At 43.0% G+C, this 23300-nt stretch overlaps 2 protein-coding genes across 2 annotated transcripts in view; one reads left to right on the top strand and one right to left on the bottom strand.

Moving 5' to 3' along the window:
• The window catches only part of tbrg1 (transforming growth factor beta regulator 1), a 29363-nt gene extending 24146 nt beyond the window's left edge, over positions 1-5217 (top strand). Inside the window, 9 exon segments of the mRNA XM_053422576.1 lie at positions 205-441; positions 548-618; positions 873-1114; positions 1237-1373; positions 1533-1679; positions 2326-2423; positions 2796-2906; positions 3671-3816; positions 4714-5217. Coding sequence (XP_053278551.1) covers positions 205-441; positions 548-618; positions 873-1114; positions 1237-1373; positions 1533-1679; positions 2326-2423; positions 2796-2906; positions 3671-3816; positions 4714-4802 — 1278 coding nt within the window. The 3' untranslated portion in view covers positions 4803-5217.
• Positions 5218-5352: 135 nt separating this feature from the next.
• On the bottom strand, positions 5353-13072 carry siae (sialic acid acetylesterase). The gene is made up of 9 exons (XM_053422138.1): positions 12315-13072; positions 11225-11386; positions 10733-10887; positions 10422-10560; positions 8115-8292; positions 7888-7963; positions 7402-7556; positions 6701-6887; positions 5353-5854 (listed from the first exon to the last, which is right to left on the bottom strand). Exons 1-9 carry the CDS (start codon positions 13063-13065, stop codon positions 5606-5608), a joined length of 2052 nt encoding a protein of 683 aa, XP_053278113.1. The 5' UTR covers positions 13066-13072; the 3' UTR covers positions 5353-5605.
• Between the last annotated feature and the right edge of the window lie 10228 nt (positions 13073-23300).

The following is a 23300-nucleotide window of genomic DNA, read 5'->3' on the forward strand; positions in this document are numbered from 1 at the left end:
TTAAATAGCTCATGCACATTTTGATTTCAGTAACTTTCATCGTCATTCAGCAATTAGATTAGAAAAGTACAGGCTACATCCATGTTCATTTTGTTGTCTATATTTTCATCTGTATTTCATTCATCCTCCTGAAGGCAACACAAGCGCGAGCCTCAGTTGCTTCCCAGCACTTAAGAAGAGATCTGTGTCTTTGTCTTCTCACAGACGGATGAGGAGCGGCAGCAGGCCCTGCAGACCTTCACCTCCCAGTCTTTCCTCAGCTCTCCTCAGCAGAATACAGTCAGCAGCTCTGGCTCAGGTGCCTCGGCAGGCGGCTTTCCATCCCCTGCCAGTTCCTCTGAGCACAAGACCAAGGCGAAGAGAGTTTCTCGAAAAACCCAGAATGAAAAGTACCGGCTCAAGTACCTCAGGCTGCGCAAAGCAGCTCGGGCCATGATATTTGTGAGTGAACTGCCGATTGATAAGACTTAGTTCCTGTAGGTTTTCATTTATGTCTTGCATTTGCAGCTCTTAAATTATTAATGTTATGAAACTGCTTTACCCACAGGAGAATGCAGCTGTCTGCGATGAAGTTGCCCACTTGGAAGAGAGGTTTCTGAGAGCGAAGGAGGAGCGAAGGTGAGTGGACATGATTCAGCTTTGCTTTTGATTTCCATAATGTTCTAAAAACATGCGATTGACCATCTGGGGTGTGTCAATCATTCTACATTGTCCTGTTGTTTTCATCGTTCTGTTATTCTGATTACACTGTATGATGGATCTGTTTTTTTGATGCCATCTGGTGAGGATTTATGATGGTGCTATTTCTCTTACAGTTAACACTTTGTGTGATATTCAGATCTCCAACTAATTTATATAATTTTAAATTGCAGGTTTTTACTGAAATCATTGTCGCAGTACCAGTCCTTGTCAGAGGGGGACATTCTTTCCACACCCAGCTCAAGCGCTCATCCACCTGTTCCACCTGTGGCACTAACTTCAGTACCCGCAGGGGCTTCAGGCCTGTCTGGGGGACACAGCCTGGCATCGGTGGTGTCAACAGGGGAAGAAGGTCCTCTTAAAAAACCCAAGAAGGAAAGGAAAGAGAGGGGGAGGGAGAATGGCAAGGAAGAACGTGAGTGTTCTGTGGTCGAGTATAAGTTTTACTGCAGATAATTACTAATAATGAATTTAATATGAATGGATTGTGTTCGGCTTGTTGACCTCTGGTTATTCTACCCCGTTATGTTTGATCAGTGCCGAAGAAGATGACTAAGAAAAGAAAGCTAATGGACGGGTCTCGGAAGCTGGTGCAGCCCATCTCCCTGGACTCATGTGGTCGCCCCGTCTTTCCCATCGTCCTGGGAGGTTTAACAGTCTACAGTCTTGGGGAGGTCAGTATCTGAGATGTCTGACATGTTTTAGCTTTATTGTCACCATGGTACAGTTATGGTAAACCTCGAAAATGTAGTTTTCTTGCTGTGACAACTTCAACTGACTATTGTTAGTGCAGATGAATGGTTGAAAGAAACTAATATCTGACTGCTCTCCAGATCATCACAGACAGAATGTTGTTCCATGATGAGTGTGCCATCTACCCAGTGGGCTTCTGCAGCACACGAGTCTTTGCCAGCATGAAGAACCCTGACCAGCAGTGCCTTTACACCTGCCAAATCAAGGATGGGGGGACAGGTCCAAAGGTACAAACACACACACACACACACACACACACACACACACACACACACACACACATAACCACAGTTGCAATTGTCTTCAGTTTTTCCATATGTACATAATTTCCCTGAATCATATATGTAGATGTCAATACAAGTTTTTATAAAAAATTCATTTTGGTTTCAGTCATTGGTTTCATGGTAAGTTGTACCTTTTCAATCTTTAATTACCGTGGTCCCCATGGTGGTTTGGTTTGTTCTGTATCAGCATGAGCTGCTAGTTCTTTAGTCTTGTTGCGGGTGTTTAACAAAAAAAAAGCTGCTTTTGCAAGTTACAGCCTATCTTCTTCAATGTTGCACATTTTGATATGGATTTGGTGCTATATTATTTTATTAATAATAACCATATTGTTTAAGTACACTATGTACACTTAAACTATAAACTTCGTGAAATTACTTCCATTTGTATCAGCACTTTTTGAAAATTTTCATCACATTTTAACATTAGCGTAAAAATACTGCTAACTGTGATCAGGATGGGTTTTTGTCCAGTTGAAATGGTATGATTTAAAAAAGAAAAAGATTTTATGTAAATTACTTTAAGTCACTCAAACTGGTGGCTGTATTGCAGTAGGGCTCACTTAAAACATTTTCAACTTTGACTCCCCAGTTTGAGATTGTGCCTGAAGAAGACCCTCAGAATGCCATCATGGCCTCCTCTGCCCTGACGTGCCACTCCAACCTCCTGAAGGCCATCGCTTCTGTCAGGTACAGAGGTCGACCACAAAGACTTGGATTCAATTGATTGTTGCTATTCTGAATAAATTATTTTACAGACATCCACTTGATTTTGTTTCTGCAATGGTCTGGCAAATCTCAACTGTATGTCCAATATTTTTTTTCTATAGGCTCTTTATTTTCAGCACGTTCCACTTGAAACCAGATTTTCACTAAGTAGAACACATACAGTCCCCTTAAATTCAATCGAGGTGCACTAAATTGCAAACACTTAAAGAAATCAGTCCTCTATATATATATATATATATATATATATTTTTTTTAATGTGTAACTGAACTAATCAATATGGTCTTTACTTCCCTGACCTTTAATACAGTTCATTCAAAATGTCCTTCCCCTAGTTCCAAGTGTGTGGTGCCCATCGTGCCATCAGGAGCAGACTTCTTTGGTTTCTCTCACCCCACCATCCAGAATCTCATCCAGAGCTGTCCTGGAGCACGCAAATGTACCAAGTAAGTTCCCTTTGCTTATCTGTGGTCAGTAAAGGCTGAATTCTTCTGTGTCTGCTGTCATTTTTCATCAGTAACATGAGTGCATACTGTCGGTAATATTCCTGTCAACAATCTATTCCAGGGTCTTAAAAAGCATAAAGATTCAATCATTCTAATTTTATGCAAGGATTATGTTCAGTCGTGGACAAGTGTAAGTGCTTCTGGGACTCCAATATTCCATAATGTCTGTTGTACTTGACTTAGGTCTTTAATTTAATTAATTATGATATTTAAAAGTCTTAAATTAAACTTGTTGAAACCTGCAGGAACTCTTCAACTCTGAATAATACGGGTTCAGTTGTCTAAAACATGGCCGACCAACTTCCTAACTTGAGTCAAAAACGAACAAACAATTAGAGTTTATTTTTTAATTATAATAAATACAGATAGGAATTTAACTTTCCACATTGAGGGGACAACAGATGAAATGTAGAGCAGTGAATTTTGTGGACAGGTTGCCCAATCAAAGTAATTATATTAGACTGAAACACATTTTTCAACCTGGTGGATTATTATGTGATGATAATGATGTTTGAATGTAATATGGAAACAAAACTAAATGATCACTTACAGTTAAATGAGTAGCAGCAATACTGGGAACTTTAAAATATTAACAAGCCAGGGCACAGTTTTTTTAAGGCTGACATAGTTGTGCAAACTTTATGTATGATTTCTCAGCGCTAGGTCATCTTGTATTTATTTATTATTAAATCTTGTTTATGTAGCTACAGATGGATCCGTTTCGAGGTGTGTCGCCCAGGTGATGGCCAGGTCCCTCACATCCTTTCAGAGGACGATGCCTCTGTCAACTTTGAGGCCTACCAGAGACACCAGTGCTTTGAAGAGAACAACAAGACTGAACACGTCGAAGGTTGCTCCAATTAACCTTTACCTTTTTTTTTTAACTTGGCTGTAGTGTACACTGTTTTATCTACACAACCTTGAATATTGACTCTGTGATGAACAAGGCAAACATTTCACAGGCAATAATTTATCAGACAAACAGAGTCAGGAGGGTCTAGGTCTAACTGCTCCAGTGGAGCCACTCAGCTCTACTTTGCACTGCAGGAGTTTCTGTCAATAACACAAGCAAGCCCAACCGCTTCTCTAAGCCTCCACTGTTAACAATATATTTGGATACACAATCAACGTTCAGTATTAGTAAACTTTCAAATAAAGATTACCTGGATGTCAGTGGAGGCAGGACAGCGTGCCAACACGAGTCTGCTGACCAAGTTGAACCTGTCTTTCAAGTCCTTGCAGCCTGCAGGCCGAAGCTGGCAGCAATAATATCTGGCCCACCACATCAATTTGATTGTTTTTATTGAACCATATCAGTTTGAACTAGACATTCACAGCAGTAGCTTATCTCCATCATGGCAACAGCATTAATAGAATTGCTTCTTCTTAAGCAATCTGCCTACAAAGTAATATCCCAATGTTTCTGTTGTTGCTGTACACTATGTGCAGCTTCATATTGAGCTGAATCACAGAGCTTTTATTTTGAAAAGTTGACATCACAGGTATAAAGACTATGTTGGTTGCGTAAAACATCTCTGATATAGCTGACATGTTATTTATTAAAAGATAACAGCAGTTAAGTAAGTCATTCAAACTTCTGCCCATTACCATTCAAAGGTCTGTCCAATTATTTCATAGTCCCTCTATTTTTACCATTTCTTGCATTTTTGTAATGCTGACATGACGATTGCTTAGCCTCACTGACATTGACTCTTCCTCCTCTTTTTATCCAACTTGTCTTCCTCAGGACAGACACCGCAGTCTCCTAGTTCCTCTCATCAGCACCACCTGACTTCCCCAACTATGAAGCCCTCAACCTCATATTTCACCTCCTGATTCTGGTAGTGCTACTGAAGTATTACTCGATGGTGAACATTACTTTTGTATTTTCAACACTATTTCAAAAATACCTTCCTGTTTAAGTCATTCTTGAAATAGCACCATCACGATAAAAAAATACAGTTGAAGATAATGTACTGGAAATGGATGGTGAATTAGCTCTGTGCTTAATGTGATATTCCAACACCTCTTAGTAGAAATTACATTCTATATTCTCTGTACAAACATACATGGTTTTTATATTCCTAGTTTACTTTATATTTAAAAAGTAATTAACTATTTTACAAATTGGGAGTCTCAGGAAAATCTAAATGGCTGGTTATTATTCTGTCCCATGTGCACACTTTGGTTCAAAGCATACTATTGGCTTTCTATTTAATGTTTTGAAATTAAAGTGTACATTTTTCTTAAACTCTGTTGCATTTTTTTGTGTTTTTGTGCTTTACACGCTGTAGCTTTGAATGTAACACATTCACTTTAAAATAGTTGTTAGTTTGTTATTTATTTGTGTCAATCATAGTCAAAGGGGGCTTATTTCAGTCTGAGTTTTGGTAAACATTTTTTTATTCATACAGTCCAGCATTTATTGGCAGTGGTTTTAACAGCATAGATTGCATGTAAACAGTCCAACTAAATAGCCACAATAATTTCTGAGCTTTGAAAAGCCCTGTACAAAATGATGGTGATCTTTCTGCCACACTGACATATAGGACGTTTATAGATGCAGCATCTGCCCATTCGAAGAACCAAATGTGATTCTGCATCACATCTTTTTACATTTTCTGGTTCTATGACTTTTTCTAATTGATTACTGGGTGGCAATTTGAAATAAATGGAGGGCCAGGTAAAATGCCGCTGAGGCTGTAGATTGGACAAGCTTTATGGTCACAAGGCCAATCTTTCCATGCATAACGAACAGCAGCTGCTTCTTCAGTTGGGGAACACAAACTGGTGGATAACTGGACAGTTGTCGGACCCCAGTTTGTGATAGGAGCTGGAACCCAGAGGGACTTCGGCCCGCATTGAGCTTGATTCGCAGAGCAACAGATCTTTATTAAAGAAAAAAGAAGGAAACACAGATGGCACAATCATTTACTGAGCAAGACATTAGTTTGAGAAATAACATAAAATAACCCGTAGTTATTTAATAAAGACAGGTTAAAGGGTTTGTTCACTGAAAATGTTTAATTCACTCATTATCCACCCACCACTATGCAGATGGAGGGGTGGATGAGGTGTTTGAGTTCACAAAACACTTCTGTTACACCAAGTTTCAAGCCGAAATATCCACTGGAAGTGGCTTGACAAATCTAAATTCAGTCTCAGCTGTCAATCGTGATGTTTTTTTTATAGCCTCAAATAACTAATTAAAAACAAACTTACTGGAAAAATAAGCACTTGAACAAACATCATTGTAATAAGTACTACTTAAAATGACAAAAAACGTCTGATTCAAAAAAAATGTAACATGTGCTTTGACTTTTTAGTTTGATCCATGTCCTATACTCTAACGGTAGGACAGGATTTGCCAGCCACTAGGGGTTGATCAAAACACTTTGGCATCACTTTTGGGGAGCCTTCGTCCTCAAAACACATGGGTCTGTGAGGCAAAGGGAGCATAAAACAAAAAAGATCCAGGATTTGCTTTTCTCATTCTGTTTTTTTTTTAAATTTAATTTTCATCGAATTCCCATCAGCAGTTGAGCTTGATGGATAAACCTTCTGCCTCACTGGAGATCATGATTTTTTGATGTATGATGTTGTTGGCTTGGCTGTCAGACTTGATTGAGTTTAAGAGGATTGTTGGGCTACCTTGTGTGGACCTCTAAATACCTTTGCTAATGAAACTAGTGGATAAATGTTTGACAAAAGTTTTGAATCACCCGGACTCCTACCTCAAAGACATCATAAGATGATGTGACAGACACTGCCTGGTCGTAAGTTATGTTGACATGCCTTCCTGAGCACAGGGTTTGGTTGGGGAAAGGTCCAAGGAAGTTCACATCTGTTTCATTATAAGCCACTGCCCTTGCGCCCAGTGACAGCCTGTAAGCTATGTCTCTCTTGTACCGCGGATGGATCCTGAAAAAATGAAGACATCATCTTTAAACAGAACTTCAGGTATTCCAAGTAAGGAAAGTGCCAGGGGCTTGTGTTTCTTGGCAGCATGTCAGGGGCTGGTCCATTAAACGCTTTATAGATGTTTATAAGGATCATACAATTTATCAGTGGAATAAATGGAATCTACAGCTCTTTAATCCATTTAAAAACTCTCACAGGTAAACATACTCTGAAGTGACAGAAGGATAAAACCAGAATTGGTAGAATATAGCCCTGACCATACCTCTACAATTTTTGTTAGTGTTACGTAAAAGTCTAACGTGCAAGACTGAATTGAACCTATGTGAAGTGAATGCACAACACTGATTTTAAATGTATATGTATCTTTTAGAAAGTATATATTTCTGTCTACCAACTAGTGTTGATCAAGGCCTCTATCGCCAAATGATACCTGTATGATTCCAGTATCTACTAAACGCGAAATCACAAGTACAGTAAGAGTTCATTTTAATGCTTTTCGGGACATCCTCCTTACGTGTGATAGGGAGAGGATTCGTCAGGTAAATCCAAAGCCACGGCCATGAAGGTTCGCGGCATCCGTGGATTTGGGACAAAACCCACGTCTGCCGACTGGTGCCAGCGGATGTTTGGAAAGCCATCACTTGTGGAGGTCTTTATTGAAGTGGACAGCTGCACACAAGGAGAAACCATGGATCAAATCTTCAGTCATGCAAACGCTTACTATGTTTTTATTTCTTTGGCGAAAGTGTAAAGACATTCAAAAGTCAACTTAGATTAAAAATCGTACCCATGGTAGGTTTAACAGACTGTATATAAAGGTTGACGACATGACGGCTCCACTAAAGTGAAGCCAAAATACTTTGATCGCACACTCTGGTGGCTGGCTGCATTATAGGTCATAAATCCCACCTCCTTCATGTGAGCTGATTGGACCTCAATATCGCAAGATAGCAGCACCCATATCAGTGATAATTGTTCCATCTTTATAAACACTACATGCCATTCTCGAACAGTGTCCTTGGGCATGATACGTGTATGAGTAAGGTGTGACAGAAAAGGTGCGGCACATAGATGCACTGTAGGGATGAATGGGGTAATGGCAAACACTTTTAAGGGCTTTGAGTGGTCATTAAGACGACAAAAGCACTATGTAAATACAGACCATTTACTCTGCATTTCAGAGGTAATGCATAGGAAAGCTGAATTGTGTTGTCTTTGCATCCTTACATGGCTTTCTCTGTTGTGCTTTGGGCTAATCCACACTGCTGCAGTACCCGTGTAGATGACCACCTTTCAATAGGCGTGCTAGATTTACAGGACTCCACCAGTCCTATGGGGTACTTCAGAATGTCATGCATGTAATGTCCAAAGAGCCAGCACAGCGCAGAGAAGTCAGCCACAATGTCTGGAAATACACTTCCATCAATCAACCAGTAGAATGCATGCTTTGGTACACACATAAACAAATAGCATCATGGTCATATTTATATATATATTGAGTTTTTAATACGTATATGCTGACTGATGTCGTAACCATAAAAAAGCAGTTGCTCAGACTAAAGATTACGTGTAATAGAGCCTGACTGATTTATCGGTCAGCCAATACGAAAACTTTTGTTTCACAGATAAAAAAACGCAGAAATACACATTGGCTGATGGTAAATGGATCAGCAGAACGTGCTCCGGCCGCATAGTATAGGATGGATACTATAAGTTCTCCCTGGGAAGTACAGGAGCGATTGACCGCAGTGAACAGTGTTGCAGGTTCTCAGCAGTGTCGTCAAAGTGAACACTGAAGTGCATAATGTTAATAATAACCAGCGTCAGGCAGCGTCATTTCTCCTATAAACACCAACCCACTCTTATCACTATGGTGGCCCTGAGAGCTCAACGAACAGCAACTTAAGAAAACAAATGCAAGTTGACAAAACACAAGCAAAGTAAGAAAACATCTTCATCAATTTCACAACACAACACAACACATTACAGAAACGCGCTGCAAATAGAGAAACGCGCTGCAAATAGAGGAGAAAACACAACGGAAGTGTTTCCAGAGGACAGCTAAAAGGGATGGACACTGCTGCCACAGGAGAAACAAAAACGTCCAATACACCATACAAATTCGGTTCCGCACAGGGGTCGGCAACCCGCGGCTCTGGAGCCGAATGCGGCACTTCAGCCCCTCTTACAGAAACGCGCTGCAAATAGACAAACGCGCTGCAAATAGAGGAGAAAACATATTATTATCTGTGAAACAAAAGTTTTCGTATTGGCTGACCGAGTACAGTGTTGTGCATATTTTTCGCGGACGCTGAAATTAACGAATCAGTTTTCCTATTATTAACGTGAACGTAATGATGAACGTGAGTGAACGTCACGTTCATTTTTTTAAATCATCATCGTATCAGCAGGTGTGTGGCGGTGTGTGTGTGTGTTTAGCCAGCTCACCGGGGCTCCGACCCCGCCCACCTGCTCGGACAGACCCACAGTGAGCTCTGAGCTCTGAAGATGGTCCGATCTAGAGACATGCCGTCTTCTCCTGTTAAACTGAATAAGCAGCGCTAACAAGCAAGCCCCTTTTTGTCAGGCCATGTATTGTCCATAGTGTGCAGGGGCAGGAAACCTTAAGTATCAGAAGAGACATTTTGCCCCCTCTTCTGAGCAAGTGGGCGGGGTCAGAGCCCTGCGACCCATGCGCTTGCCACACACACACACACATACACTCGCCCGCTCCTGGTATTTCATGAGGGCCTGATACGATGATGATTTAAAAAATGAACGTGACGTTCACTCACGTTCATCGTTACGTTCACGTTAATAATATGAAAACTGATTCGTTAATTTCAGCGTCCGCGAAAAATATGCACAACACTGTACTGTACAGCCACTGCAGAGGGGCTGAAGAGCCGCGGGTTGCCGACCCCTGTGTGGAACCGAATTTGTATGATGTATTGGACGTTTTAGTGTCTCCTGTGGCAGCAGTGTCAATCCCTTTTAGCTGTCCTCTGGAAACACTTCCGTTGTGTTTTCTCCTCTATTTGCAGCGCGTTTGTCTATTTGCAGCGCGTTTGTGTAATGTGTTGTGTTGTGAAATTGATGAAGATGTTTTCTAACTTTGCTTGTGTTTTGTCAACTTGCATGTGTTTTCTTAAGTTGCTGTTCGTTGAGCTCTCAGGGACATCGTATATCCCTCTTCCTGACCAGCGCCATTAGCTTATTTCATTTGACAGCTGTAGTCCAGTCAGTATTTAATTCATTATTAGTTGTTATTATTGTTTAAATGTTTATCAATACAATGTTTACAAAGATGTTTATGATGCAGAACAGATTTGTTTTTACATTTAGCATAGAAAGAATATATGCTTAGTTTCTTACTTAGTACATTTATACTTGGTTGTATGTGTGTTTTGTTTTTATTGATGTTATTTATAAAAAAAGTCTGGTTAAATCAATATACGTATACATCAGAAACTTGTTTACTTGATATCATTATCGGCATTGATTAATGAATAGATACATAAATCCTTAACTTACCAGCTGTAGGCACAGTCCAGGGAAGTTTCACTTCTATCAGATCCATCAGCTCAGTTTGATTCTCTTTCAAGGCTACCATGAAAGGTCGCACTTGAGAATAGTTTGGTACGAGGGCCAGCTCATCTGACGCATTAAAAATCTGTTGGACAATGAATAAATAATAGCTTGAAATGAAAAATGTGAATAAATTAATATCACACAGAGCATTATTTTTTCATCAACTATGTTGCACTAAACAAGAAGTACTAAAATACTAATCCACTATGTTTGGTGTGCATTACAATCCAAAGTGTTCAACCAGCTCAGCCGACCTTATTTGTTTCAAAGAACATGTTGTTCTGCCCTCCACACAGCCAAACATCTCCAAACAGCACACCTGTGAGAGTGGCCGTGCTGCCCTCAGTTGCTGCCGTCACATTGTAGGGACCGCCAGCATCGACAGGGTTCATGGTGACTTGCCAGACACCTATTTACAAAATAGATGTTAGATAAACCAAAAAAAGGTGTCTGGACTCTCCACTGCCAATGGGTACGAACTGCATTTGGCCGAAGAACAATGTCTGACAAACATTTCAAAAGTAAGTGGTAATTTTATTAGTTATGCTGTAAGGATGATACAGTTAACTTCAACCATCTAGTAAGACATATACTCATGTTGCACTGACAATTATGAGACGACCTTGTTTTCATGCAGGACTGAGGAGGACTCAGGTCGTAGCTGCGAACACTTGACCTCTGATGCCATCACTTCCCTGCAGATGTCAGGATGCGGATCCCATCTGACAGCAGCTGGCTGTATTTACCTTCTATCACAGGGACCGGTGAGGTTTTCTGATTTACTGGTCCTGACAAGGAGACGGTGACATGTCCACCGTCAGGGCCGTACCCCCACATCACAGCTCTCTCTGGAGACCTCTGCAGCACCATGTGCTCTCCATAGTAGGAGGCGAAGCGCAGACACCCATCTAAACACACACACACACACACAGAATGTGCTGTGACCCACTTGTTTGACTTGTATGCAAGAAGTTACAACATTATATTTTCTGAAGACTAAAACTGTTAAGATCCTTCTTTTAAGCGGACCCAAAAAGAGTGCAGACCAGGAACACGGCAGATTGAAGGTAGAAAAAAGGTTTATTTGGGAAGTCCAAAAAGTTGGGCAGGCAGGAAGGCAGGTAAACAGGCAGGCAGGCAGGCAGGCAGAACTCAGTGGTAGGAGACAAACCAGGAAGGTGTGCAGCATAATCACACTGGTGAACGGACGATCTGGCAAAGACAGGGTGAATGAGCTGAGGCTTTATGGAGTGGAATTGATGAGATGAGTCTCAGCTGTGAAGGTCTCCCACAGGAGGCCCCTCCCAGCTCCAGGTTGAGCCATCTGTGGGAGGAGCACAGTGGGGGAAGGGAAGACAAGAGGTGGAGAGCCTGGTCCTGACAGTACCCCCCCCTTAACGGACGCCTCCAGGCGACCCCCCGGTTTGTCAGGATGGGCACGATGGAAGGCCCTGATCATTGGGGGGTCCAGAATGAATGACCGGGGCAACCAGGAGCGCTCTTCGGGACCATGACCCTCCCAGTCGACCAGATATTGCAGTCCTCTGCCACGCCGACGGACGTCCAGAAGGCGGCGCACGGAGAAAGCTGGGTGATCGTCAATTACCCGGGCGGGTGGAGGGGGTTTGGCTGGAGGGCAGAGAGGACTAGAAGAAACTAGTTTTAACTGTGAAACGTGAAAAGTGGGATGTACTCTCAAGGTATTGGGCAGCTTCAATCTGACCGCAGAGGGATTGATTACCCTTTCAATTACAAAAGGTCCTAAGAAACGAGGGGCTAACTTCTTTGATACTGACTTTAATGGAATGTTTCTGGAAGAAAGCCACACGGACTGACCTGGTTCATAAGCTGGAGCAGGAATCCTGTGTTTGTCAGCGATGCGTTTGTTGGTCTCCACAGAGCAAAGGAGCGCTGAGCGAGTGTCGTTCCAGACCTTCCTACAGCGACGAAGGTGATGCTGAACGGAGGGGACTGCCAAATCGCTCTCCTGGGAGGGAAACAGAGGTGGTTGATAGCCAAGAGAAGCCTTAAAGGGGGACATACCTGTGGCCGCGTTGGTTAATGAGTTATGGGCATATTCGATCCAGGTCAGATGAGAGCTCCAGGTTGAATGATTGAGTTCAGAGATGCAGCGCAGGGCAGAGCCCAGGTCCTGATTAGCCCTTTCTGCTTGTCCATTGGTCTGTGGGTGGAATCCAGACGATAGGCTGACCTTGGCGCCAAGTGCTTGGCAAAAAGCCTTCCACACATGAGAGGTGAACTGGGGGCCCCTGTCAGAAACGATGTCAACTGGTATGCCGTGTAGCCAGAAAACATGGTCAGTTAATAGTTTCGCAGTCTCCTGAGCAGATGGTAACTTGGGTAGGGCAAGAAAATTAACAGTCTTTGAAAATCTATCCACAATGGTGAGAATAACTGTGTTACCTTGTGAGGGCGGCAACCCAGTAACGAAGTCCAAGGCAATGTGTGACCAGGGACGGTTAGGAACAAAAAGTGGATGCAGAAGGCCGGCTGGAGGACGATGGGACGCCTTGCTCCTCGCACACACAGAACAGGCATCAACATAAGAGCGTGTATCAGCATCCATTGTGGACCACCAGAAGTGTCTCTTCAGGAGAGAGAGAGTGCGGCTAATTCCAGGGTGGCATGCAAACCTCGAGGTGTGAGCCCACTGTAGGACCTGGGAACGAACAGAATCTGGAACGAAAAGACGGTTAGGTGGGCCTGTACCTGGATCAGGATGGTTCTGTTGTGCCCGTCTTATCTCCTCTTAAATCTCCCATGTGACTGCTGCCACAACGCAGGAGGGAGGCAAGATGGTTTCAGAACTTGTATCGGACATCTCACCCATATGCTGCCGGGAGAGGGCATCCGGCTTGATGTTACGCTTACCTGGGCGGTAAGTTAATACAAAATTGAAACGACAGAAAAACAAAGCCCGCCGTGCTTGTCTGGAATTTAGCCTTTTAGCTGACTGAATGTATTGTAAGTTCTTGTGATCAGTCCAGACTACGAAAGGTTGCTCCGCCCCCTCCAACCAATGTCTCCACTCTTCTAAAGCTAACTTGACCGCTAATAACTCCCTGTTCCCAACATCGTAATTCCTCTCAGCAGGTGACAAGCGACGTGAATAATAAGCACATGGGTGAAGCTTGTGATCTGGACCAGAACGTTGAGATAGGACTGCTCCTACACCAGTATCCGAGGCATCCACCTCTACTACAAACTGCAGAGAGGGATCTGGTTGAATTAACACCGGAGCTGAGATGAAGAGATCCTTGAGCTTGCAAAATGCTGCCTCTGCCTCCGGTGTCCAGAAAAACTGAATAGAGGAAGAGGTCAGTTTACAGAGGGGAGCTGCCACTTGACTGAAGCCTTTGATGAATTTGCGATAGAAGTTAGCAAAACCAAGAAAACTCTGCAATCTCTTGCGAGTAGTGGGTGTGGGCCATTCCGATACAGCTTTAATCTTTTCAGGGTCCGTCTTCACCTGCCCACCCTCGATGATGTACCCCAGGAAACTGACAGAGCTGGTGTGAAACTCGCACTTCTCCGCTTTGACAAAAAGCTTATTCTCTAGTAGTCTCTGGAGAACTAGCCGGACATGGGACACATGTTCACTGAGTTCCTTGGAAAAAATCAGGATGTCATCTAAGTAAACAAAAACAAAACGGTTAAGGAAGTCACGAAGGACATCATTCACCAGTCCCTGAAAAACTGCTGGAGCGTTGGTCAACCCAAAAGGCATAACGAGATATTCAAAATGACCTAGGGGTGTGTTAAAAGCCGTCTTCCATTCATCCCCATCCCGAATCCGCACAAGATGGTAGGCATTGCGGAGGTCCAGTTTGGAGAAGACAGAGGCTCCCTGAAGAGGTTCAAAAGCAGAGCTGATTAGCGGAAGGGGGTATCTGTTCTTGATAGTGATGTTATTTAGACCACGGTAGTCAATACAGGGTCGGAGAGTCTTATCCTTCTTCCCAACAAAGAAAAACCCAGCACCAAGAGGGGAAGAGGATGGGCGGATTATCCCAGCAGGATAGGTCCTGAGCCTGGTCCTGACAAAAACCTTTGAAGCAGAAAGGACACAATCAGAATAATATCGTCAGTGTTTAGAGGATGTAATGCTCAAACAATGATATTGTTCCCTTTGCTGCATGGTTAAAAAAAACAATAAACCCCTGTTCCATAACGATTCAGAGCAGTTCAATGCTCACATGTGATTCAGCAGAGTCTACTCACCACAGCTGTCAACAGAGGCTGAAAGTGTCAAAACAACACACAGCGTTAGAGCCACAATGGGAAGGCAGGTCATGATAATAACGAGCTGATTATGAGCTAGTTTTTCATCAGCTGGTTGGTGGAGTTCAGCTCATGGTCCTTATCAGTCACTGGAGTTCAGCTCATGGTCCTTATCAGTCACGGGAGCTCAGCTCAGTGACTGTGTGCACATACTGCTGGTCTGAGGGCATGTGCTGTCAGTGATTACTTCTTCAGGTGATAGAACACAGTGTATCGTAAACAACCTGTGGATACTCTGTCATTGTTCATTAGATTCCTTTTTTTGTGTATTGGTAAAAAAATAAGAATTTCGCCACCTGTCATTTCACATTTACCCATGAAAAAAAATAATATTTACAAAAATTACACAAGTTAAGTTGTTATAGCTATTTATATAGCCCACAGGACCCAGAGTAGAAATGAAAAATTAAAACTTGAACTACACAAAAATGGTTAATGTGCCCTCTAGTGGCCCAATAAGTACATAACAAATAATCAGGGAAGGGCTCTCAGCCCAACAGTCCCTATCCATGATTTTTTTCTGGAAATTTGCTGAAAATACAAAAAAACTCTTTTATACAACGTTAAAGACTTTGAAAAAAAAATCCAGAATCTGCTGCTCTGTCCAGATTCATGTCAAAATGTCATTCATTGTTTTGCTGAAATCTGTTTGGTGTTTTTTCTAAATCCTGCTGACAAACAAACAAACAAACCAACCAACAAAGACCATAATGGACAGCTATAAAAGCACAACATTTGATGGGCTTGGACGAACCTTTTAAATATAGACACCTGTTCACTTCTGTCAGTTACAAAACCAACAGCAAAAAATGAGAAAAGAGGGAAGTCAATTCTAACGCCTGGTCACATATCCGCCGATGTTTCAGGGGCGAACCTGTGGCTAACTTTCACTTCCAATCTTCGTAAGACAAGTGGCGATTAAAACATTTTTCTTCGGCACGTCACTGCGTGGCTTTGTGTGGCGCTCAAATTTGATCAACTTTGACCCACACATGTGACCATGTCCTTACCCAACTAAACTACAAAACTATTAAAGCAAGTGCTTATAAAACTTTTAAACAAACTAGCATAAATGCATCGTTTTTCAAATCTACAATTTTCTAAGCAGCACACTGCTGTGAGGTGAATCTCTATTAAGGCCAAAGTCATTAACATCTATAGCCTGAGACAACAGCATGAAAAATGAAAGGAGGTGCAACATTAATAACCCCACAGTTAACCAGCCAGGTGCATTTACCGAAGCATTTTACACTTTTGCTTGTGGTAAGGACAAACGACCATACCACTTTCTGTTGGCATGTTATCTAACACAGAACTTACGCATGGAAATAAAGCCGATACAGTTGGCTGCTGGCTGGGGCGTATGAGAGAACTGTCAAGTAAGGAATAGAAATGTGGGGCACCTGGGGGCCCTACATTGAACCAAAGCAAGAACAGCCTCCCAAAATAATTATCAACAAAGAGCATACTGCACATACACATTAATAACAGTAAAGTAAAAAAAAAACACTACCCTCTGACATGAACTGAATTCTAGACATTTGCTGAATTTTTCCAGAGGGGCTGCATTTTATAACACAAATGTCAGTTTTCCCTGACACTTTCAGGATCTCTTCTTTCTTTCTGCCCCAAAGATGTCAGAGTGAGCCCACGTGAGAATACAGCAGGAAAATATCAGGAAAATATCAGGGAGTGAGCCGGTGTGTCGATGACGTTGCTAGCACGTGATGCATGTGAAACTGAAGCAAAAAAAGAAATAACAATAAAAAATAGGTGTCATTCATGTGGACTATGCCAACTAAGATAATAACTTGAAATGAAAATAAGATATGACGGTTAGAACTGATGCTGGTGTCGATGTGCTGCCAGTTTGCTGCAGCAGAAATGATGCGTCATTTCCTGCCTCCTGAATGCTCTGGCTCCCAGGCTCCATCCCGTGTCAGACTGCTACGTTCTTCATATGTGAAGGTCAAACTCTAATTTGTGTCTGAAAACAGCTTTTTAAATATTCTAATCTTAATTTAACCCAAAAAGTGATGAAACCATAGTGACGCCTAACATTATCAGCAGTTCTCGGGGACCCAGTCTCACCTTGTGGCCTTTTCTTTTCCTACCCTGCTGAACAGCCCAGGTGAGATGTGAGTCATTTACACACCTCTTCAAAGGTCAGTGATAATAATTTGAAACATGAAATTGCACATTGAATTCGAGCCATACCTATTATAATGGTTGGATTTTTTGTATAATATATCAAATAAAATGTTATTTTGTTTTTCTTCTTTGTATTTATTAAACTCTTCTTTTTTAATTTCAGCAAAAAATTATAATTCAAACACCTTCAATGTGACTCAATATGGTTGCTAAGCATTTTGTATTTCTAGAGGAGAAATGGCTTTAGAAATACAGACGATAGTGGTCTCTCCATTAATAAGATCCCAATTTAACTAATTATACACACACATGCGTGCACACACACAAAACACACACAAACACACACACACACACACACACACACACACACACACACACACACACACACCAAAACACGCACACATCACAGCAGAGATCAATAGAGAAACACACTTCTCTTGAGTTTCTTTCTGAATGAAATTTGAATCATTTTTCATTATCAGCACTTTCAGATCTGCAATTAACTTATCACGTTTCTGGACATGTAGACCAAGACAGTATCAAACCTGTGTGACTGTGAATTGTATTATGAGTAATGCGTCAATGTCTCCACTTCACGTCAGAGTCCGAACCAGCGGTGAAATTGGATTTCAGATATCGGGATTAAAACGTCTGTCCCTCCGTAGGTAGTGGTGTTCCGTAGGTATGGGCCCTGGTTCATTCCATCACATTTTACAGATAATTTCATGCAATGAAATGAGAGATGCAAATGTGTTTGTGATTTCATGCATGAACTCCGATTTATGGCTGCTGTCTGGGGCCCTCATCGGTCTCTCAACACATCATCTCCCTTCCGTCGTGTGATAAATCCCTTGAATTAGTCACTCAGCAGTTATTAGGTGCATGAGAGGAGCCCGAGCATCATCTCCTGTAGCCTTCACTCCACTGAGCTCTTACACTTTCACACTCACTGCCACTCAAATCAGTTCAAACATGAGAACACCTTTGCCCTATTTGTGCCAAAACCGCCTGGTGAAGAGCAGATGCTCCAGCTGTAAATTTACTTTCAATACACTCGAACTGATTCAGGAAACAAACTGTGCCTACACTTTGTAATGTATGTTTAAAAAAGGTTAGTCACGGATGAGGTATTAAAGTTTTATTCATGTTACGCAGCAGTCAGCAATGAATAATCATGATCCATTATGACTGGAAAGATGATGGCGCCACGAACGGCTGCCACGGTGTGTTGGTGCGCACTTCTGTGTTTGTTTTTAGTATTTAATTCTGTTAATTGCGACCCAACTCGGATTACTTTCACGATGGACGAGCTTCTTAACATCAGGGACACAACACCATCTGATTTATGTCCCAACTTTCTCGCATCTTCCGTGGATTTAGTTGATTTACTGGTCAAAGGTGCGGTGCTCCTCGGCCACGCAGCGAGACTGAGGCGGAGACGGAGAGGAAAGCGCGCTGGGGCTCTGGTGCGCTTCAGGGAGAGAGGATTTCGCTCATCACTCCCGTGCATTCTCCTCTCTAATGTCCGCTCGCTGTGCAATAAGATGGACGAACTGCGCCTTCTCATCCGGACAAATAGAGACTTCTCCCTCTCTTCTGTATTCTGTTTTACTGAATCGTGGCTGACCGAAGCCACACCGGACTCCGCCGCACAGCTGACCGGCTTTCAGCTGTTACGCGCGGACCGCGACCCGATCCTCTCACGCAAGGCAAAAGGCGGAGGGATTTGTTTTTATATAAACCAGGGCTGGTGCAGCGACGTGAAAGTCATTTTACAGTCCTGTTCTCCGGACCTGGAAACTTTTTTCATCACCTGCAGACCGTTCTACTCTCCCCGGGAATTCACCTCTTTCATCCTGGCTGGAGTCTACATCCCCCCGCAAGCTGACGTGCGCGAGGCTCAACGACAACTCGCTGAGCAGATACTGGGAGTGGAGAGAAGGAGAGAGAACACATATTCCCCCGTTATTGTCCTTGGGGACTTTAATAAGGGGAACTTATCTCAGGAGCTCCCAAAATATAAACAGTTAATTAAATGCCCGACCAGGGGGGAGAACACCCTGGATCACTGCTACAGCAACATCAGCAAGGCTTATCATGCAGTCTCCCGCGCTGCCCTGGGTCTGTCCGACCACGCTCTCATTCACCTGATCCCGGCTTACAGACAGAAACTCAAGATTTCTAAACCTGCTGTGCTGAGATCAAAGAACTGGAGCAGCAGAGAAGCTGTGGAGGAGCTGCGTGACTGCCTTGAAAACACAGACTGGGACATTTTTAGAACTGCCACTTACAGCCTGGACGAATATACAGATGCTGTGACGTCCTACATCAGCTTCTGTGAAGACCGATGTATTCCAACACGCACCAGGGTGTGTTATAACAACGACAAGCCCTGGTTCACAGCAAAACTCAAACAGCTTCGTTTGGAGAAAGAGGTGGCCTTCAAGAGTGGGGACATGGATAGGTTCAGACTAATTAAATACTCGTTTGGCAAGGAGATTAAGGAGGCCAAACGACTGTATTCAAAGAAGCTGGAACAACAGTTTGCAGCCAACGACTCCTCGTCAGTCTGGAAAGGCCTTCGGGTGATCACCGGCTGCAAGACCAAATCCCCCCACTCTGTGGAAGACTTGAGACTTGCCAACGATCTGAATGACTTTTATTGTAGATTCGATAGACCCTCTCAAACCCCCCCCGCATCTATCACACCTCTTCTCCCCAGCCTGGACAAAGACACTAGCCCCCCCCACAAAATGGCCCCAGACTGCCCCATCACCTCCATCCCCCCCTTCACACCTCTCTCAATTCAGGAGAGAGATGTAAATAAGCTCCTGAAGAAACTGAACCCCCGCAAGGCAGCTGGACCAGACGCTGTCTCCCCCTCTACACTGAGGCACTGTGCGGATCAGCTTTCTCCATTGTTCACGGACATTTTCAACACCTCACTGGCTGAATGTGTTGTACCCGCCTGCCTGAAAACATCCACCATCATCCCCGTTCCCAAGAAGCAGAGGATCACAGGCCTTAATGACTACAGACCAGTCGCCCTGACCTCTGTAGTAATGAAGACCTTCGAGCGACTCGTGCTGACCCACCTCAAAACTATAACCAACCACCTCCTCGACCCGCTGCAGTTTGCCTACAGAGCCAACAGGTCCGTAGACGATGCAGTCAACATGGGACTCCACTTCATCCTCCAGCACCTCGACTCCCCCAGCACCTACGCCAGGATCTTGTTTGTGGACTTCAGCTCCGCATTCAACACCATCTCTCCAGCTCTTCTCCGGGACAAGCTGACCCAGCTGAGCGTGCCTGACCCCACCTGCAGGTGGATCACCAACTTCCTGACCGACAGGAAGCAGCGCGTGAGGCTGGGGAAGCTTGTCTCTGACACCCGGACCATCAGCACTGGAGCCCCTCAAGGTTGTGTGCTCTCTCCTCTCCTCTTCTCCCTCTACACCAACAACTGCACCTCCAGCCATCCCTCTGTCAAACTCCTGAAGTTTGCCGACGACACCACCCTTATTGGATTAATTTCCAATGGGGACGAGGCCGCCTACAGAGAGGAAGTTAACAGCCTGGCTTCCTGGTGCAGCCAGAACCACCTGGAGCTGAACGCTTCAAAAACTGTAGAGATGGTGGCAGACTTCAGGAGGAGCCCAGCCCAAACCGCCCCCCTCACCATGTGCGACTCCCCAGTTAAAACAGTGGAGTCATTCAGATTCCTGGGGACGATCATAGCACAGGACCTGAGGTGGACGGAGAACATCACCTCCATCACCAAGAAGGCCCAGCAGAGGATGTTCTTCCTGCGGCAACTGAGGAAATTCAGCATGCCGCGGAAAGTGATGGTTGAGTTCTACACAGCCATCATTGAGTCCATCCTCACCTCATCCATCACCGTTTGGTTCGCTGCCTCCACTGCCAAGGACAAGGGCAGACTGCAGCGGATCATTCGGTCAGCTGAGAAGGTCATCGGCTGTGACCTGCCGGCTCTCCTAGACCTGTTCCACTCCAGGACCAGAAAGAGAGCAGGCAAGATCATCGCTGATCCTTCCCATCCCGGTCACCACCTGTTCCAGAGACTTCCATCTGGGAAAAGGTTCCGGGCCGTCAGGACTAAAACCTCGCGTCACCTGAACAGCTTTTTCCCCATGGCAGTGGGGCTCACAAACAAGCCCCCCCCATCACACTGACTCTGCTGACCCCCCCCCCCCCCACCCTCGCACATAATTTATAACACTACATTATTGGCACTACCACCAATCTTTGCACCTTAAAACCGCACAAAACACATTTACTGTATATATTATTTTTTCGTTATTGTTGTTTTTTATATTGATGTTTATATTGCTCTATATTGTTGTTTTTATATTGTTGTTTGTAAAGTGCACCAACCACACCAAGGCAATTTCCTGTATGTGAAAATATACAAGGCAATAAAAAGAATTCTGATTCTGATTCTGATTCTGAAAGAAAAAACAGCCGACTGGATAGCAGTGTGTTTTTACTACTACTTTTACCTTTAAATACAAATTTGATGGACATGTGGTGCATTCAAATTATATTGTATGTTTGTAATATATTGTTAATATAACAATATATTATATGTTTGTCACCCTAACCCTAACCCTTAACCCTACCATTAGAATGTGTTCAGAGTGGTATTAATTGTGAATTATTTTCCACAGGTAGAGCTGAGAAGGCAAAATGTGACTCAGGGAACCCAGTTCATCATAATAGCAATAGCAATCCTGTGTTTCAGCTCTTGTGAGGTAAATAGTAGAGTAATGTAGCACATAGCTACATGCTACACACTTCAAGGTATCTTTACCTCTTCTGCTTCAGCACAGTGAGAAATTATCTTTCCACACAGCTTCCCCGAAAAATATTTATAGCAAATGAGGTGTTTATTAAAAGTAGCACAGTTGTCAATAGGTGGTTGGGGTTGTCTCAACCCCAATAATTACTTCTGTTATGTCAGTGCAACATGAGTATATGTCTTACTAGATGGTTGAAGTTAACTGTATCATCCTTACAGCATAACTAATAAAATTACCACCAGAGACCTTCTGAGTCCTGTTTGTGGTTTACGAGACAAAAAGGTGAGAGATTGTGGATTGCGGGCCGTCGGACTGTTAAGCTGCACGTGCCAGTAATCAAAGATAACAGTGTTTGGACACAGTTAACAGAATGCTTGGCAGGTTCACGTCGGGCTCAGCTTATTTTCTATCAGCTCGGTCAGGTTTTGTGCAGACAATCGTTTTTTCAATAAACAATTGTTGCATATTATGTAAAAATGCTGATGTATTTTTGTTGAAAACAACTAGAGTGTATATGTATATACTACACAATACTGTTATATCGATAAAGTCTATTCAACAATTCAATTGAACAGAAATTCATATGGTTTAGTTTTAAGATTTCCAAAGTTCCAGCCTTGCACTGTGCCGCATAACCACTTAAATTAAGCCGGAGTTAAAACTCCAGTCACACTAAGACTAAACCACTCCAACACTCCAGCCTACAGAGAGGGAAATTGGTTTCAGCATCATTGTGGTCTGGGGTGTAATGCAGCATTACTTAAAAATGTTGTTGCAGGAGGAAATAGGACTTATTACTGATCTCAGTAAGTGCACATGACAGTGTGTCCAGCCCGAGGCAATTGACTCATTCAACCAAAATAGAATGAAGCAATTACCTCATGTGCTGTGTTGCATTCAATACAGCTTGTTAAGAACCAGCTGCAGGTGGTAAAGAACACTGACATACATCAGCTATGTCTCTCTCTGAAGGCGTGCAAGTCCACACAAACTCTTCAGTGGAGCGAGGACTCTTCACGCTCTTGTCATTATTTATACCCATTGTGCCGACGGGGATACACAAACACAGAGGTGGAATCATTGAGAGAATAACCAGAGGGACTTAAGAAAACAATTGCAAAGTGAAAATGTAAATTTTATAATGTTTCTAATGACCTTTTCTATTTGAGTGGCAAGCCATTCGATCTAGGGACCATAATCATAAAAGCCTGGGAGGAACAAATCCTGCCTGAGTGTCACTTTAATAAGTGATCATATTAAATGATAATAATAACTCACTAGCTATTGGGATCTTTACTTTGAAACACATGGCACAGGTCACTATTCTCAGCAACAAGTAGCAGTGGGTGCAATCTGACAGCATTGTTAAATGTACATGTTTGATGTTTATGTGATACAAAATAAACATACAGTATATTTAATAAATAAAAACAATGAAGCTAAATCACTGACATGCATTTTTTAATATTTTAATTGACTACATCTGGTGACAAAGGTTCCACTGCACAAATATGATTAAAAAAAAACACATCTGATTAAAATGAAG

The sequence above is a fragment of the Pleuronectes platessa genome, chromosome 5 (assembly GCF_947347685.1).
Source record: "Pleuronectes platessa chromosome 5, fPlePla1.1, whole genome shotgun sequence".
NCBI lineage: Eukaryota > Metazoa > Chordata > Actinopteri > Pleuronectiformes > Pleuronectidae > Pleuronectes > Pleuronectes platessa.